This window comes from Procambarus clarkii, chromosome 34 (genome assembly GCF_040958095.1).
Source record: "Procambarus clarkii isolate CNS0578487 chromosome 34, FALCON_Pclarkii_2.0, whole genome shotgun sequence".
Lineage (NCBI taxonomy): Eukaryota > Metazoa > Arthropoda > Malacostraca > Decapoda > Cambaridae > Procambarus > Procambarus clarkii.
In genome coordinates, this window is record NC_091183.1 from 38492907 (window position 1) to 38512100 (window position 19194).

Sequence of the window (19194 nt, forward strand, 5' to 3'; positions counted from 1 at the left end):
TCAAAACTTACTTTATGCCAGACCTTGAAGTTGAGCCATCATTTTGATACCACATATTAAAACTATATTCACATTCGAAATTGCTCCTAACACAAATAGTTTTAGCTAGCATAAAAGATGCCTTTTATGAGTTAATAAGTTCCCCTTAAAAACTAGTACAGTACTGTATTTGCAGCTTTTCTTTTAAATATGAAATATGAAATACACATTTCTTTGGAGGCATAGTAAGAAGCAAAGTTATCATTTCATATAAGCATCCAGGACTTACATGGAAAAGTTAAAGTTCTGGGACCGAACTATGTTAGTGCTGCCTCCTCCCAAGGTTACAATAGTTATTGTCTTGTGGCAGGTGAACAGGTTTCCCAAATGTTGCATTTGGGAAATGTTCCCAAATGTTCCCAAAACATTTGGGAACAGGTTGTTCCCAAACATTGAGGGAACAATGTAAGCTCACGCACACTTTTCTTATTCGTTTATTAAAAAATGGTGTGGTTTATATTTGTTAAAATACTGGACTACCTTTTCAAACCACTCAATTGTTTGTGTTCTGTTAGGTTTATAGGTTGTCTATGTACAGTCCTTGTAAAGATAAAATTAATATGAATACTTCATATCTTCTTTTTAAATTTCATATTGTACTTATCGGTAACCTCTTCCAGACTTTAGGGAAGGTTCCTGCCTACTCGGTGGTAGGAAATACTGTTGATATAACTCAGCGATTTTTTTCAATGCTGAACTGCAACATCCCAGTTACATCTGTGACATGTGGTACTGATGTGCTGATACTCAATATACTACATAAAGTAAGTGTAGCATGGTAAGTTGTACATCAGTAGTGTATATCATTGACTGGTATTATTTGCCTGTCTGGTTTTAGTTATCATTTCTAATTGGTAATTTCAATGTTAAGTTACTCATATTTTGTTCAATCACAATTTTCTTTGAAAGTATTTGTTTAATAATAATAATATTATTTTATTTATAAAAATGCAGAGGATCAAATTACTGCAGGTAATTACCAGGTAGTAGTTACAGTATTTGCATATTTTATAAAGCCACTAATTAAGCATAGGGTAATTTTCAAGAGTTATTTGAGCATAAGTTAATTAACATTTTAAGTACATGAGATATACAAAAGCTTCATAAAAAGGAAACTGTTTGAATGAGGATATTAAAGCATTTTCCTTTTTTAAACTATTGATTGAATAACAAACTTGGCTGATAGATGTACTGTATGTATTAGGTGTGGAGATTGATGAAATAATTTCCTTTACTAAGCATTTGAAAGATGTTGCAGTTAAATATTGTTTCACTGTGAAGGGTTGCTATACACCTAGATGTTATGGGGAGTATCACTCTTTACAACTCACAAAGTAGTCTAATCATGGAATACAGTACTTAGTTTTTATTTATGACTCCTGTCCACAGTCCAGCCACAGTCTTGTAATAAAATTACAAGACGGCTAGATATTTAGTAAGAAGCAATCCTCAATGCATTAATTCATTGCTGTAATTCTGGGTTCTCCAACATGCAGGAAATGGCTCATTGTGCATGTATTCTACAAAGCCAACAAAATTAACAAATGTTGATGTCTCGCTGAGTAAGCTTCACTTTAGTTCCCTCTTACAAGAAATTAGTAAAAATTCAGTTCCACAAGTGAATATCAGATATATGATCCTGCCTTAGGGTGCATCTAAGTGTCTTGCTCGAAAGTTTGTATTTTTTCTCTCATATTGTGATCTTGAGTGATATTTAGTACCTTCTGACTATTCTGAGGCACAGACAGTGCTAATAATAGTCTTCCAAACTAGGTGCCTTTCTTTGATAATTACTTGCATGCTTGGAAAGTAGATTTTCAAATACTTCATTCATAACCTGATTTTTTTTCTTGTTTTATTTGCTTTCAGTTTCAAGAGCAGCTCATGGGATATGGCATTTTAGAACAGTTTCTACTAGATTCCTTGTGTTGGGATATGATCGCTTTAACCAGGCTGCTGCTAGAGAAAGGCTACATCGAATCCTTCCTCAGGTGAGAGAGATCTATCAATAATCTTGTATGCTTTTAGTCCTCTTTAAAACTTGTTGCCCTCAAGAGCATCTTGTAGTTTTACCCTGACATTTCAGCCCTTTTTAAAATTATAAATATGCTTTGAATGAGCAGATGACATTAATGCGGAGAAATGTTTATGTAATGAATGTAAAGTAGATAACACTTTTTTCAATAGACGAATATCTGAGCAGTAGAAGAGAAGCAGAATGACAAATATAAAAACGACAAATAGAATGGAAAAATGCTTTCCATGAAAGAGCGAAATGGAGATGCAGAAAAATACATAAAATTATTTACCATGATGCAGATGGGACAGAATTTGCATAGAGAGAGAGACTCACATAAACAGTAACCTGTTACATATTTAAACTTTGTACTAGATTAATGATTGGGTCAAATGAGACAGTGACAACAAAATAATGGAAAGTATTCTTGGAAAACCTCGACACCAACAAAATGTATGTAAGGTAAAGGTGAGAAGAGGGGGGGTACAGAGGCACCATACAGGAGGCCTGACGAAGCACTGAGGTGTGCAGCAGTGAATGACTGCTAGAGTATGGTATAGGTATTGTGATGCTTGTTTATCTCTGAGCTCTATAGTTTGAGTTATACAATGAATAGATGGGTAATAGTTTCTTTATTAATATCTATAACCATTCACTTTATCAGTGAAAAATAGGCTAATTATGATAATGATACTGTGAGAAAATAGAAGTTGGCAGTAGGTAAGAGGAATGGGAAGTAGGTAAGGGAAATGAGAAGTAGGGAAGGGGAATGGAAAGTAAGTAAGCAGTAATGAGAAGTTTGTAAGGGAAATGGAATATGATAAATTTGTCAGTTTAGTAATAGTAGAAATGAATATTTTTTGTAGTGAGGAATATTTGAGCAAGATTCAACTTGGAGTGACACATTAAGCTTGTACAGTAGTGGTAAATGATTCGACATATTTAATGTACATTGAGATTAATGAGAAAATCTGTAGGAGCCGATGATGAGGATTCGAACCTATGCAGGTGGGTAGTTGCACGCGCACACGTTGTGGCCTGATTGTCTGGGATGCATGCGTGGGACTACCCACCGCATAGGTACGAATCCTCATCACTGGCTCCTATGGATTTTCTCATTGATACATCACATTAATGTGATTACTCTCTGTGTATTGAGGATTAATGGTGGCTTGGTCTTCATTTTCTTCTAATAATGGTCTGTTTGAAATTTTCCATTTTCAGGTCATCCGTAAACATTCACAGATATTGGATAATCATGGTCCAAAATCTTAAGGAAGCCAAGAATATTGATTTGACCTCAATTGAAGCTTTGCTCCATATTGTCACAAATTTCCAGGTTTGTGACATTACCGACTAATTCACATATTGTATTTGGAAACCTACCCTCATGCACTTTGAATTTTGATGCTAAAAACAATTCATATAGGAGTACATTTACAGTTTTATAAATATGTACAGAACAGAGGTCTACTGTATTGAATAATTATTGCCATAATATCTATTTTTAGCAGTTTCCAAGCAATGCTTTGTAAGAATTGTAACTTCCTCAGGTAACTTCAATACTGGTACTGTACCGAGCTTCCCTGGATAAATTGTTCAAGGAGTGTCCTCGGAAGAAAGAAGTTATAGCCAAATGGAATGAGGATATTCATAGTCGAATAAATATAAAAGAAGACATCTTGGTGAGAATTTTCATTGCATAAGTCTGTGAGGATGCTTCATGTGTATACTGCTGTAGTTTTACTCCTTGAGCAAATATGTATTGAAGTTATACAATGGGATCGAACCTGCATACCAGGATTTCTTAGGTAGTATGTGTACTTAAGGAATTAAACATTCTCAAGATTTTCATATAGATTTTCAGGTTGTAGGGTCATTTTATTTCTTAAGTACAGTAGAGTATATTCATATTATTGTTTATGTTATGTGAAATAGGTATTCCTGATCCATTTGCCAAGCATAACTCCCTTGATTGACTGTGTTCAAAACATAGCTGTTTATTTTCTGTGGAATATATTTTTTTTGTGTTGAGTGCAGAAGTTTGTGATTTGTAATATATTATGATATCCATCTTACTTGAGGTGTGTTAGCATCTAATGCAAATCAACAAAGTCTAGCTTATTAGACATAAGCAATGGTAACCAACGTCATTGTTTTGGCTATCATGTTGGCCTCGCCTTTATATACTGTTAATTAAGTTCATAAATTCCTAAATGTATAATTATGTTGTATAATTATGAAATCATAAGTTATCTTGAGCTGCAAAATGGCTTCTGATCTCCAGTCAAATCAGTTCCATTCTGGATCCTAATAAGGTCTTGAATCTTGTATCTGCAAAGGTTGTTTATATATACCATATTCATAATAATAGATTTACTGTTTTGATGCATTGAGGAAATGTCCTTGAGTATTTGAGGTGTCTTAAGTTGAGAGTTGACCCTAGATGTCACTGACCACCCACTGAATGCATGTTTTACCGATTAAAAAACATAAAATAAATTTATTGTTATTTACAGTGGTTGTTGGTGAATAATGGTAGGGAATAATCCCATTTCCCACCTGTCTTCAAAATATATTATATACAGCAATTGCGTGCAGCAGTCGATCACCTCTCAAAGCTAAATACTGTATGAAGTAAAAATGTAAAGGTAATAAGTGTTGTTCTTTTTTAAATAACTCTTTAGATTTCTAACAAATTCAAATTACTGTATTCATCCAGGTTGAGGCTTCGAAGCTGGAGAAAGAAATTGTAGAATCATTAGATAAGGACACACATGAAGCAATTCGCATGGCTCTTGTATGCATCTCCGCATTCACAAATGCTACTGATTATCTCAATCAAGTAAATATTTCATTGTTTTCTTTGTTTTTCATGATAATTCTGCCTTGCATTCACTGAGCTTTGATAGTAATTTATTAGAAATTTTTACATTGAAAAGCATTGACTATTCAAATATATAAATTTTCACTTCTCTCTTTGTTATATAAACAACAAAATCGAGTAACCTTTATGATTAGCACCCTTACTTAAGAATGATTCAGGAATTAGTGTGTTAACATGCTACAATGAATATGTACCTTGTGGAATACTCGTACATAATTTTTTTCAGTGAGGAGTCCCGTTGACTTCCTGAAGCTAGCTTACTGTCTGGCTCGTGGTTCCTAGTGGGCATAAAAGAACTTCACGATTGATGACACTCGAGTAGAATGACACTTAATCAATAAGCTAGTTTCAGGGAGCCTCTGGGGCTCACCCAGAAACTGATGTTTCATTATACAGTACTCAGTGCTGGCTGGCTTTTTTCCTCTCTCTCTCGCAGACATGTGCAGTGACAGTCTTCCAAGGACTGGTGTTTCTGCTTGGTTCACAAGACTTGGATCATTCCCCCATGAGGTATCATGTAGCACTGCAGAGAGCAGTGATTGATGGATTGCGTGTGCTAGTGGAAAAGTGAGGTTTGGAGTTGTGTTTTGTTTATTTATTTTTGTCAATACAGCATATCTGATTATTGATGCATTAGTACCTCATCCCTCAAGACATTGTCTAGATACAGACACCATCCCACTACCTGACCAGTTTGGGACTAAACGCAGCCGAACATGGTGATTATCCACATGTGGCGATGTATATCACAAAATATGCAATGTGTGTTACAGTATGTAAAAAATATGCCATCATAGCTTTACCCCTACAAAATATTTATTATATATCTGAAATTACATTACAATACAGGTACTGTACACTAAAAACTGTAAACCAAAGACAGCATCGCATTACAGGAACACGGTACACAATAAAATAATATTAAATTTGGAACATAATTGTATAGGGTACTCACCAAGGGTTGTGGTCCTCGTCCTCATACCATCTCATACAAATTTTAGCAAAGTTACAAGTCTTTGCTTTTCAGATTCAACATGGACTGGAGAAAGTGTTATGCTTCTGTGTGTCTAATGGCCAAGTTATGCGATGTTGTCAATATACCAGGACTCTCCCCACAGGTAATTGCTAACGGCTTTCAACCTGCTACACTGTGGGTCTTGGTAGTACACTCGGGTTTGTTCACCTACAGTAAATAGGTACCCGGGAGTTAGTCAACTGTTGTAGAGTTACAACCTAGGAAGGGTCAGTAGTTTGACCATGGGCGGGGGGGAGAAGGGGGAAGGGGGACCTCAATAGTGGACTGCCTGTCCCAAACAAAATGAATTTTATTTACATTATAACTTCAAATGTTTTACAGCAGATGACTAAACTGTTATTATTTCTGAGCTATCACATTTGGTTGCTGCCTGAGATAGGTATCAGCTATGTCAAAAGACAGAAGCAGGAATCCTCACATCACTGTTGAGTAACAGTTATCCTCATGTCACTGTTGAGTAACAGTTATCCTCACATCACTGTTGAGTAATGGTAATCTTCATGTCACTGTTGATATCCAGAAAAAGGCATATAGAGAAAGATATAGTATTTGAGTTGCAGTATTTAAACAAGAAGTTTAACTTAAAGCTTAAACTTAATTCACAGAACATAATAATTTAAAGATGTGTTGTCAACCGAGTTGATTTAAAATGAGATACAAATGATATGCTTTTCAACTTGCAGGTTAAAGTGTGCACATTGAAGGCCATGAATTCCTGCATAAATGGCTTCATTCCACCTGTCATGGCAATGTTGGTGAACAGTGAAGATTTGGAGCATAGGCCTAACAGTGTTGAACTTTTGGGCAGGGTATGTAAGATACTTTGTTATCTTGGAACCTCCAGTCCTAGGTAATCAAGATTTTTTATGACTAATGGACATTCTTTTCCTGTAAAATAACAGTGTCATTTTCAGTTACAGAGGTTTTCATTCACAAAAACATGGGGCTTTTTTCCCTCTGAAAATAAGGTTTCCAGGCTATGGCATAGAAAATATGCAGGATGTGAAGTCTCTTTACAGACAGGTTCTCTTGGTAGTTGTCCTTCATATGACAGGTTGAAATTTGAATTTCACTCGGAGAAATCAGCCTATAGAACATGGGGAAATATTAGGGTATAAATAGTAACACACTTAATATGGCTCCAGTCACATTTTTAATGATTTTTGTAGATGGAAGCAACATTAGAAAAAAGAAACTGTTGAAACAATGCATTTTTCTTGTCTTAAATTTTTTTTCTCAAATGCCTCATGACGTCATCTCTGGTTGCGATGAATCTCTCACTCCAACAAATCAGGGTTGGTTTCATATAGTTCGCCATATTGCGGTTGAATCTGGAAGTGTTGAGGATTATTTTCATAAACATATTTGATTAAAAATTGTATGAAATAGAAGGAAAGTAGAATGCATAAGTAAACAATATTAAGCATGACATTTTTTTAATTATTCTTTAGATTGCAGAGAGGTTGATCAAATGTTGCTCTACTGACAGCATAGTGGATAATCAGATATTGTTACGTAAAGCCTATAAGAAAGATAAAGAGCCTATAAGAGATAAATAGTGGAGAACCTATACTTTTCTTACAGCATTCCTTCCATGATTGACCAGAAGCTAACTGGTTTACTATCTAGGACTGTTTGTCACTATTCTTGTCTTGAATAAGAGAAAGTTACATGTTGACATGCAAATGTTGTGGCCAACAATGCCACAGTGAGCAACATGCTTCATCTCAGTGTACTGTAATTGTAACTTTTCACTCTAACACTTAAATATCCTTAAATGTTTAAATACATGTAGACAGCAGCTTCTTACCTTCTTCCCTCTACCCTTAATACTCTAATGCAACATTAGTCATCTTGTGCTTATTCTTTTCGATCACTAATATCAAATTTTGTTTAACAATTCACCAAGCTATAGTAACCATTTGTATTTTTGGCATCATTTTCAGTCATTAAGCATTTACTTGGGAGACAGAGACTGGGAAGTGAGGGACTCTGCATTGGAAATCCTCATCACGTGCATGAAGCTGGCCAAAGAAAGTAAGTTATGATTTACCATAACCCTCTTGATTGCTTCGGCCCATAATAGTAAAGCTTACAATAATTTAGGATTGGTATGAACAATATTGTGAAATTTTCCCCCTTCTGAGTATTCGCCACTCATTTGCTTCCATGGGCAAAATACCCTGGTAGTACATACATTGTACTACTGGTAGTACAGTACATGTACTGTACTACCAGGACCCTATACATTATAGGGTCCTAGTAGTACAGTTGGGTTCATTCTCACCTCACAATCGAGAATTCTGGGTTCAAATCCTGTGCGAGACAGAAATGGTTGGGCTCGTTTCCCTATCACCTTATACCCCTGTTCAACTAGCAGTAAATAGATACCGAGGAGTTAGTCAGCTTGTTGTGTGGTTGTATCCTGGAGAGGGTCAGTAATTCAACCGTGGGTGGGGGGACCTCCATATAAGCCTAACATGTACTGTATTTGTTGTATACTGGCTGCCTGCACCTCAACACAATTAATTATTTATTATACTCCTTTACCTATTGCAAAATTGTGGCAGAGCCACTGCTATTTTTCATTTCTACTCACAGTGGGGGAGCTTTTCTATATGCCAGTATCATGCCATAAAAGGACTAAGAAAGACACAGGAGAATTCTGTTTTTAGTCACAAACGATTTCTAGAATGTATATGCCTCTGCACTCACGAACCTTGTATATATATAAGAGTTCTTACATTCTTGTACAGCCATTAGCATGCATAGCATTTTGGGCAAGTCCCTAATCCAAATTTTCACACACACACACCCCAAGCGCTGTCCACTCAGTTCGTCAGGCCCCCCTGTTATGGTCTGGCAGGTTCGTCTAGGAAAAAACTCCGCTGTATCAGGAGACAGTCATACTAGTCCAGGCTGGCGTTTGCATATCCTGTTAAGAGGATATGCAAATATCCTCTCCCCTAAGCAATATGAATAATGCTTAAGGGAGCATTCTAGTGCATTGTGCTCAGAAATGCAAAGTACAGTATTTGATATTCCAAAACAAGTCTGGAACCATTTATTGCAGATTTTAGAGATTGCACTCTATAGGATTTTTTTATTCTTTATTAATTTTATGTCCAAAGTTATTACACAATGGAATACAGATATACCAGTAACTGTTTTCTATTTCTAGAGTACCCGCACTTTGTTGACTGGATGCTGCGCTACAAACTGAACTTGGCTGTTATAACTGCTCTTGGAGATATTGAAGGATATGTCAGAGCAAGTGCCTTCACTGTCCTTGCAAATATAATATCCTTTGACAAGGTTTGTTGTACAAGTCTGTCTTTTGGAAAAATCATTATATAATGAAGCAAGTTGATGATACGGATGTTATTTAAAATGTTATCTGGTATTCAATATTTGATTATTTGAACATTGTAACTAGGAGCAGTTTTGTTCCTTACTGCTTACTTTCATATCTGCATTTGCTTGCATCTAACAAGTTGCACTAGAAATTGAATGAGAGATCATCAGATCATTAGATCATCAGATCATCAATGCATCAGATCACATGGAGAATGAGTAGTCACACTCAACACTTTCTACTCCCGCAGCCAGCGGTGAGCTAATTGCCAGTGATACAAAATTAATTCAGTAGTGAGGTTTATTGACTGTAATTCTCTCATTCTCTTATCTCAGAGATATGTATAAGTTTTCCCCGTGATAAGAGCTATGAACACATAGCAAGTGTCAATAATACTACATTATGCACTCGGACCACATATTGTACCCCTTTGAGTGTCAACTGCATGGCTTATACAAGGGAATCCTTTGTAAAAATAATTAATAGAGGAGCAGGGAAGAAGTGTTTTCATTTCATCCACCTCTTGACATGTTGGGAATTTACTCAAGGGAACAAATGAGGAGTCTTCATTCAGAATTAGGGTGATACATGAAATGAAACACTTCTGAGCCAGTTGCTTATTTGCTTCAATTCTCATTTTGTCCTGTCTTTCCTGAGCATCTTTATGTGGCCTGGGTAACACGTGCTGTTTCCAGCTTCACCAACTCTGTTGTGGGGATGGTGTTGCCAACTAGTGGTCAGAGTAGCAACTGATTGTACAGCTAGTGGTTAGTTCAACAACAATTTATATTATTTTATTTCAATTTTTTATTACATGGGCAGTTTGTTGCACTAATGTTAGTCCTTCTATATGATAATATGTTAGCCTCCTGGGGAGTGGCTTTAGTTAAATTTCCAACTATTTTTTCCCAACTAGAGTACACGACTAGACAATTTGAAAACTTACTGGTCATGGTGGTTAAACTGGCCATTTGAATTTGGTAAGTGGAATGTGACTATGGAACCTTTTAAGCATTTTATCAGGAGAGCAGCCTAGGGACCAGCTAAGGAAGCTTTAATTTCACTATGTGCCCTATTTCTTCTGTATATTAACCTGTTCACAAGTGTAAAATGTGTTGAATGTAACTTTAATCATTGGATAATTAGGTGTACATGGAGTTGAAGGAAGAGGGTCTGCCTCACCGTGCTTTGGCCTTTGCACTGCAGGAAGGAGAGTCCTCTGTAAGAAAAGCTGCCATAACTCTTGTACAGGAGCTGTTCTTGGCAGGCAAATACAGGTATGTTGCTACAGTTTGCATAATTTAGTTTACAAAATAAAATTAACCAAGGGAGTTTGGACTGGGGGGGATTTAATTAATTTGATAAAAGCATTAAGTATAACTATGCATCATTTTTAGAGTTATGCAGTTTTATATATTTTGTTCGTTTGCTTACTGATCCTCTGCATATTTAACATGTGTGTTCAATGATTCTTCACAAGGCTTGCTAACATATGTGAATGCATTGCTTTACTTTGAATGATATTACATTACTGTACTCTAAAAAGAATTGCTTATCTTTATAAAAATATAGATAAAGACCAGTATTCGAAGGGGGTTTATTAATATCATGGTGTCTTGACCTTCATTTGTGTGTTGAAATCAGTGAAGAAGAAGTGACTGGTTTTGTTGTAAGAATAATCCAGCGTTCCGCAGAAGATCCAGATGATGAGGTACGATTGGCATCTCTGGAATTCATCTACACTCATATCCTTTGGACTCTAAATAAAGCAGGTAAATGTACTTATGTGTAACTGTGGCAGTCATTATAACATGATTACTTGCTATAGGAATGCATTGGTAAGATGGGTTATGCTAAATATTGAATTATCAGCATAGCTTATGAAAATAAACATGTACTCTTTTTTCCACAGGAATGGTTGATGGAGAATTTCCCCAAGTGACATTTAGCAAAGGAAAGATTATAAAGCTTGATAAAGAAAAAGTGAGGAGTCGTATTCATGCTGTTCTCACTTGGTAAGGCAATTGAGTACTGCATTTAAAAAAATAATAATAAATAGATTGCACATATATGAACCCCACAAACTTGTACTATAATTGAGTCTACTACTGGTACGTAAATTGAGTGGCTTATGATGTAACTAAAAGTAAATTGACAATAAAATTTCTAAATATATGATGGGTTTGGATGATAGTATGAAGAGTGGCAACAAGAATAACAAAATTAGCTCTACATCATGAACCTAGTTTGCACAAGTCAGACCGATCCAGGAATATGCAGCTCCGGCCTGAAGTCCATACTTAGTTAAACACAAGGCAAAGTTAGAAAAGATTCAGAGGTATGCCACAAAATTAATCTCAGAACTGAGAGGTATGAGCTACAGGAGCTAAACCTCATGTCCCTGTAAAACAGAAGAGTAAATGGAGACATGATCACAAAATTCTCAGGAGAATTGACAGGGTGGACATAGACAAACTATTTAGCATGGGTGGAACACAAATACATAAGGGAACACAGATGGAAACTTAGTACCCAAATGAGCAAGAGACATCAAAATTTTTTTTTCAATGTCAGAATAGTTAACAAATGAAATGCATTAGGCAGTGATGTGGTGGAAGCAGACTCCATATACAGTTTCAAATGTAGATTTGATAGAGCCCAAGAGGCTCCAGAATCTGTACACTAGTTGATTGACAGTAGAGAGGCGGGACCAAAGAGCTAAAGCTTAACCCCCCACAAGTACAACTAGGTGAGTACAAGGAAAGAAAATTAATTCTTTGTGTTAAGTTTTGTATAGCAGCTCGGAATAAAGTGATCATGTATTATTGGAGGTACAGCACAATACATTTATACATTAGCATTACCCAGCTTCCCACAAACTGTATTGAGGTGTGGAGGCAATAGCCCAGAGAGAGGAAAAAAGGTGAATTATATAGTAAAAGTAGATTATTCAAAAGTAAAGCAAAGGAATACCTAATTTCCTCACAATAGTCTACCTCGCCCTCCTTAAGCAAACTATACTATACGTGTGAATAACATCTTCCCAAGAACATTGTGCCACTACTTCACCTAGTATTGTGCTAAGAATATAACTCATTACTATTATTATTATTTCTTGTTACTAATTTACCATCTTTTCATGATGTTATAGGATTTGCGAGTGTGGCTACATGTGCTCTTTACTGGCGTGTATAAAGGACCTGGTAACGAGTGTGGCAGCCAAAGCAAGAGAGATTCTGCGCTTCATTAATGAACTCATCACTCGTTATGAGATACATTTGGAAGACAATGTCAAGAGCAGGTTTGTTGGATTAGTTTAAAAATACTGTATTGGTGTTTTTTCCTAGTTGATATTACTTCATATTTTTCTCTGAAAGCACCAGATTTGAGTGCCATGTGTTTTTCTTTAAAATATATACTGTAGGGCTTATAAAATGAAGTGATTAAAATGCTACACTATATCTTATTAAAATTTATTTTGTGATTCTGATTCATTGAATGAAATTGAATTCTTAAAGTGAACATTTATGTATATATTAATATTTCCATGATTCAGGTTTTATGTTATAATAAATGACCCTGTAGGTCTACTCCACCTATATTTTTCAATAGCTACTGAATGTTTTATGCTGTGGTGTTTTGGCACTAACATTTAAAGTACCGTACATATACTCTTTCAGAAAACTGTTGGGAAATAGTGTTCCGGAAAGCAGAGTGAGGGAGTGTGTGATGGTGGAGGTGCCAAATGTTGTAAACATTGCTGGTCACCATGTCGTCATCCCAGAAGATACGACCCTTAGGGATGAAATTGATAAGACAATTAGTGATATTCTCAGCTCTTCATCTTTGGAATCTGTGGCCAAGTAAAATACAGTTTTAATTTCTTTGTTTTAATATGGTTTTCTATAAGTACTTTAGTGGACATGTAAGAAATTGTTCCAATGTAATTCAGTTAATTTTCTCGTTTGTTATTTACTTTTATTTATTTTTACTCTTTTCTAAATTTATACAACTCAGTTTCTTCCTAAGGCAGAGACCTGCTCTCACAAAGACATACTATAATAGCCAAGCATGGCTGACTTTGACTTCCCAACAGTATGGGTCTTGTCAAAACCTGCAGGGCTAACCGTGGTGAAAGGGAGACACACTGGAGATTTATCTAACCAGCCCAGAATAACCTCCAGATTTACACTTATTTACTGTATATTTAAAACCTCCTCCAAGTAATTGGAGGAGGTTTTACCACACTCAAATGCTTATGGAGCTTGCTAAGATTGGATTTCTTCCTGTATAAAATTGTCCACTTGATACTGTTGGTGACATCCAGGAACAACCTGATGTTTGTCACAGGTACTTCTTGGCTGCTGGACTCTTAGGTTTAATGCTTCAGGTTTTCTGGCTGGAAATAATTGAATGTTGACCGTACATTTCACCACTTTATGTCTATCATGCTTGGTCTGTCTCCCCATTATCCAGGCTACTTATCAACTCAAGTCATTTCATACATAATTTTCACACTTAGAATTCTGCCAGATGGAGTAATATTTGTTTACATTTAAAAGAATGAATATTGTGAAGTGTAATAAATACAGATGCATTAATCAGTTGAGTGTAATGGGCATAGTATATGGAGGATTGACAGTTTTTCAGATACAGTACCTGAGAATTTGATCATTGATGAACACGGAGGATATCTTGGTGGCAGAGGTTGAGGGAATCAGATATTTTAATTAGGTAGCTATCAGAAAGTAATGTGTGATAGGAACTATAAAATGCACAAAACTTTATGACAACAATTGGCTTCCACCTTTGAGTTTGCTTTTGTCATGCTTTATTTAATGAAGTTTTGAAGTGATTATTATGCTGCTTGTGAGAGGGTATAGTATGCAAGGAAACCCTCTTAACTCTTTGTAATAATTTTTCTCTACAGGCTATGATAGCGTTTTCAGAAGGGTCGGACCGGTTGGACCCTGAGCTAATGAGTTACTCTTTTGAATGTGAATGCCCAAGTCTTCAGGAAAAATTACTTTCCTTACATGGCATATTTTGGATAACCTGTTCCCTGAACACTTATTTGTTATATTTTCATGTATTATGTTTAATAAGAAACTTGATTTTGGGTGATATGATACTGTATTCATGAAATAGAAAATAAATTGCTGTATGCAGTATAATAGCCTATAGAGTATGTAAATAATCAAAGCCATGAAGACTTTTATTGTAAATACAGTATATATATATACTGTATTTACTGTAATGCATTGTATTGTGTGTGTGTAGGTGTAGTTCATGTGCTGGCCTCTAGCCCAGGTAATTTTTAATGATCAGCTAGAAAAGTACAGTACAGTACTGTACTGTATTGACGATTACGGTACATCTATTTTTACTTCCTAAACCCATGCAGGCTACGTGAATTTTATTGATAAAAATAAAGAGAAAATACAGCATATATAAGTGAGTTATAAATATAAAATATTTGACTAATTTAATTGGGACTTAACTACTCTGCAAACACACAATGTAACTGTCCTTATTTTCTGCAACTTGTAATAAAGTGGTTTCATCTTATTATAACATTTTTATGACATATTAGAACATTGTTACAACTTGCTATATTGGTTGTTACTTGTTAGGTGTTAGATCGTGTTCGAACATTGTAGCAATATTGTAGTTTTGTCGTGTGTTGGGCGGGTAGAGGCTACTTAATGTCGAGGCCATTGGCTCGATTAAATCACTCAACATCCCGGGTTACTAACATAACGACACCACAACACACCATTGACTACAACACATTTTTGACACCAGGAATGTGATACCACTAATAACAACACACCACTGACAACAATTCACTTTTGATATCAGCAACCTAACACAACACACTACTGACACAATGCACCTTTCACACTACCAGAATCTGGTCACCCCTCACCCCTTCTTCTCAGATACTATGAGTACGTTGGAATAAGTATTGTACAAGAAATAAATGTAAAAGGCTTTATTTGTCCTAAAATAATTTTTGTTCTCTTTCAATGATGGGTTATACTTGGAGGTTATGAAAAAGTTTTAAACAAGAGATGCCGAAGTGCTAGGTTTACTTGAACTAGATGGTAAATGTTCGATGACTGAACCCAAGACAAACCGATCACTTCCTCTGAACAGTAAAGCAATCTCTGAATAATATTTTCCAGTTTACTCCAGTCACATTGGCATAAATTTCTGGAAATAATTTTTCTCTGACGATCTTCAGAAATTTGTCTTTATATGCAAGTGCACTAGTGCTGTCAGCAGAATGACTCCCACCTATGATTACGATCTGTCCTATTTCACGAAGGCCCATAAACGATTTTAACCACCCCTAGTAGTATATGATAATGTACTTACATGTATTTTCTAATGGAAAACCTTGCTTTTTCCATAAGCTATTCTGGGACGGTTTTTTTTTATTTAATCACGCTTCATTTTCAACACTTCATTTTAGCCTATTATAGAACTTTCCTCTTTGCGAGGCATTTATGATTCTTGTTTTGATTATAATATTTCACAATCTTCTCTATTTTCTTTGGAATATCACTCAAAGTTGTAGTTGATATATATTCAGCAAAGATGAGTGCCTTAGGGACACCACTTTTAAAACTTTCTAATTAACTCGTATTTCTTCACACTCGGTAACATAACATGTTTTTTCTAATTTATTCTGTTAGCTGAAGGCCTTTCTGAGTCATTCATGGTGTTTTGAAAGAACATTAAAAAACGATGCTGATGAGATTGTGAGATATACTCAAGGTAAGGATGGGAGTCAATGAACTGTCAAGTAGCCAATGTAAATAATACCACCTAACGTGTTCATCTAGGCAGTCAATCCTGCAACTATTGGCCTACAGCATCCATCTGCCCAAAGACTGGGCTGCCAAACAAGAGGGGCCATATTCGTCATTTCTGAGTAAAAGACTTGGCAAACTCTAGCCCAAATACGAGGGGTAAACATAAAACATCTGCAAAAACGCTATCATTGCCTATGTTTTCCTTTAAATGTTTAAAATTTGCTTTGATTATATTAAATTCTTATAAAATTGGTACCAATCTGTCTGTCTTTTCATTACAGGATTAGGCGACCAATTATCGAGTCCCTAGATACATCTCTCTGCTCAGGGAAGTTTCTCCTCACACTTGATGACATTCCACCGGCAAACCCAGCACTTCCAATGTCATGTCTGTTACAAAGCATTGATGGTCTTTGTCAGTATAACACTTCCACTCAAGGTATAAATTATGTTTAGATTAGTTTACAGTAAAGAAGGATTTTCTGAAAAATATATGGAATATAGAGATTTCATTGTATTAATATCTTGCCATCCTCACTCAAGTTCATTTTATTTTAACCATATTCATACTGCAGCTCATGATTGGATGGTCCACAGTTTGTTCCAAGTAGAAAATTCTATTATTATTTTGCTGTATCTGATCAGGTAAATGCTAACAAAATGGCTGAATGTTAAGTGTGTATGATTCAACCTCGGTTTACATACACACATCCCACATTACCTAGATATTTTCTCATATTCAGTTACTGTATGTTTTAGTAGCATAATTTTTTAGGAAAGTTAAACAGTGACAATAGAAATAAAACTACTAGAAGAGTAACTGATAAGAGAATCAGTCTCCAGTATTCCACAGAACAGCTGATTAAGAGTGTGCCATTCTCTTGGGAAAAGCCCTTTAGTCCTATTGGGTCACAAATCCCTGTCCCCTTTGCTTTGACTCATGCTGAGTAGTCAAGCCAAGATTCCTAAACCACCCCGAATGTTTTATGAACACTTTTAATTAGTTGACATTGATCATTTTCCTACAGTTCTAGGTAAATTTTTTGTGTCAGTCAATCATCCCTTCATATTTCATTATTTTTCTTCCCTATTTATCATCATCCCTTGCTCCCTCCTGCTTTTTCTCCTTTTCCTTATTTGGAATAACACTTGTTTCTGGTGGGAGAAGATTGCATGCTGCCATAACCCAAAAGGCAATTAAAAATGGCCCTTGAAGCACCCCAGAGAGCATAATATCCAAGAGTGGTATTGGTCTGACATTGAAGTGATGTTATCAGCATGGATTCAGTGTTGATATTGGATATTGTGGATTTTGTACCTTGTCAAAGGATATGGTTGGACCTAGAACCCAGTCCTCCAGTTTGACTCTTAATGCTGGAAAATCAAGCTGAGATTGTAAGCCCAACCCAGAAGTTACATGGACATTGTGTTTATATTGTACTAGTGGCTTTGTTATAGTGCCAGATTTGTATGTCGGTTGATCAATCAGTCTTCTTCCCTCGCTCTCTTCCTAATTTTCCTTTTTTCCCTTCCATTATCCTCCTCCTTATCTATCTTCCTCCTTCCATTCTCCTTTCTTTTACTTTCCTCACTCTTCCTGTCTTCAGTTACACATATAATAGCAGTATTCATGATAAACCTAACTATTTTTAAGATCTTTGAAGAATCAAGGTGTTTTGCTTTTTAATAACATGTCACTTTTGCTTATTTGGAATTCTTCAGTTGCATTTAAGTTCATAGCAACATTACTCATTAATGTAAAATATGGATTATGATTTTCCAGATGAAAAACACCAAATTAATGAAATGATTTCATTACTGGACGACATTCTCCTAGACGGAAGCCAACAACAATCTCACATTGATGACCAACGGGTGCGGGACTGCTACTGAGAACTTTGAAAGGCACCTTCTGTATGACTTTCATAGTTGAGTGTGATTGAGATGTTGAAAAAAGAGATTCTATATGTGGTTATTCTCACAGAGGGGAAATTCAGATAGAGCTAAACATAGGAGTAAGGCAACTGTTATGGGTTGCATCCTAGGGAAGGTCAGTAGTTCAACTTAAGGGAAACCTTGATTCAAGTCTTAAGTACAGACTTCCTCTCTCTGACAATGGGAATTATAGGTGGGAGGTGTGAGTAATTATTGCCGTAATGTTGGTAGCCCTCTCCGTCTATAAGGTGCTGACTAAGAGACTTCAAAAGAAAATTCTGAAAAGTTACATAGCAATTTTTTTTAATGTTAAATTAAATGCCAAGTGTATATTGCTCAAAAGTGTAATGTGGCATAAATGGTGACTACTAAATATTATTTAGGTTCATAAAGTTATTAAACTTTTGATAAAGGTTGTTACTATATATTACAATATATTTTTTTACCTAAAAATGTTTTTAATTACTGTATATTGTACAAGGAAAAGGCCTAAATGCTACATCAGAAACTCACTGGTTAGAACTATATGTAGTAGGAATGATTCCTTCCCAAGGGGTTTATTTAACCTTGTAGTGACTTACAAGGTTTCACATAAAGTCTCCCATTTTTTCCACTGTACTCCAGATTCAAAATTAACTTAAGATATCCTAAGGTAACCTAACCCCAATCTAACCAAAACAAGTGTGGCAAAGCCAACACATGTCCAGAGAGCATGACTGGAGAGTAAGATAAAAGGATTTAACAATAACATGAATAAATTATGATGTGTTTTAGAAATAAGGGAGGTGGTGAGTAAATATTTAAGCTGTATAATGAGATCAAAGTACCGACACCCGAGTGTGGGCAGGTGTCTCAAAATTTTGATTGTGGTACTGGATAGTGCCTTCCAAACTATTTGCAAGTCAAGGCAAGTTAACCTCCTTGTTAAACGATTTGGTGGTTTGTATTCCGGATAAAAATTAGGATTAAGGACATGCTAGTGACTTTAAAAGAATGTAACAACTCATATATATATATAATAAAAAAAGTGACAGTTTTGGTTGAGATACTTTTAAGCCCATCATGGTCTAGTTGGCAGTGTGTGCCTCAGGAGTCCAGGAATGC

At 35.7% G+C, this 19194-nt stretch overlaps 1 protein-coding gene across 1 annotated transcript in view; it reads left to right on the top strand.

Moving 5' to 3' along the window:
* Nucleotides 1-19126, top strand: part of LOC123762067 (uncharacterized) — a 24812-nt gene extending 5686 nt beyond the window's left edge. The window contains 17 exon segments of the mRNA XM_045748319.2: nucleotides 660-803; nucleotides 1909-2030; nucleotides 3281-3395; nucleotides 3610-3741; nucleotides 4779-4901; nucleotides 5380-5510; nucleotides 5971-6061; nucleotides 6663-6788; nucleotides 7926-8016; nucleotides 9161-9294; nucleotides 10481-10611; nucleotides 10979-11106; nucleotides 11247-11349; nucleotides 12486-12635; nucleotides 13015-13197; nucleotides 16437-16594; nucleotides 17939-19126. Coding sequence (XP_045604275.1) covers nucleotides 660-803; nucleotides 1909-2030; nucleotides 3281-3395; nucleotides 3610-3741; nucleotides 4779-4901; nucleotides 5380-5510; nucleotides 5971-6061; nucleotides 6663-6788; nucleotides 7926-8016; nucleotides 9161-9294; nucleotides 10481-10611; nucleotides 10979-11106; nucleotides 11247-11349; nucleotides 12486-12635; nucleotides 13015-13197; nucleotides 16437-16594; nucleotides 17939-18048 — 2172 coding nt within the window. The 3' untranslated portion in view covers nucleotides 18049-19126.
* Nucleotides 19127-19194: the final 68 nt, after the last annotated feature.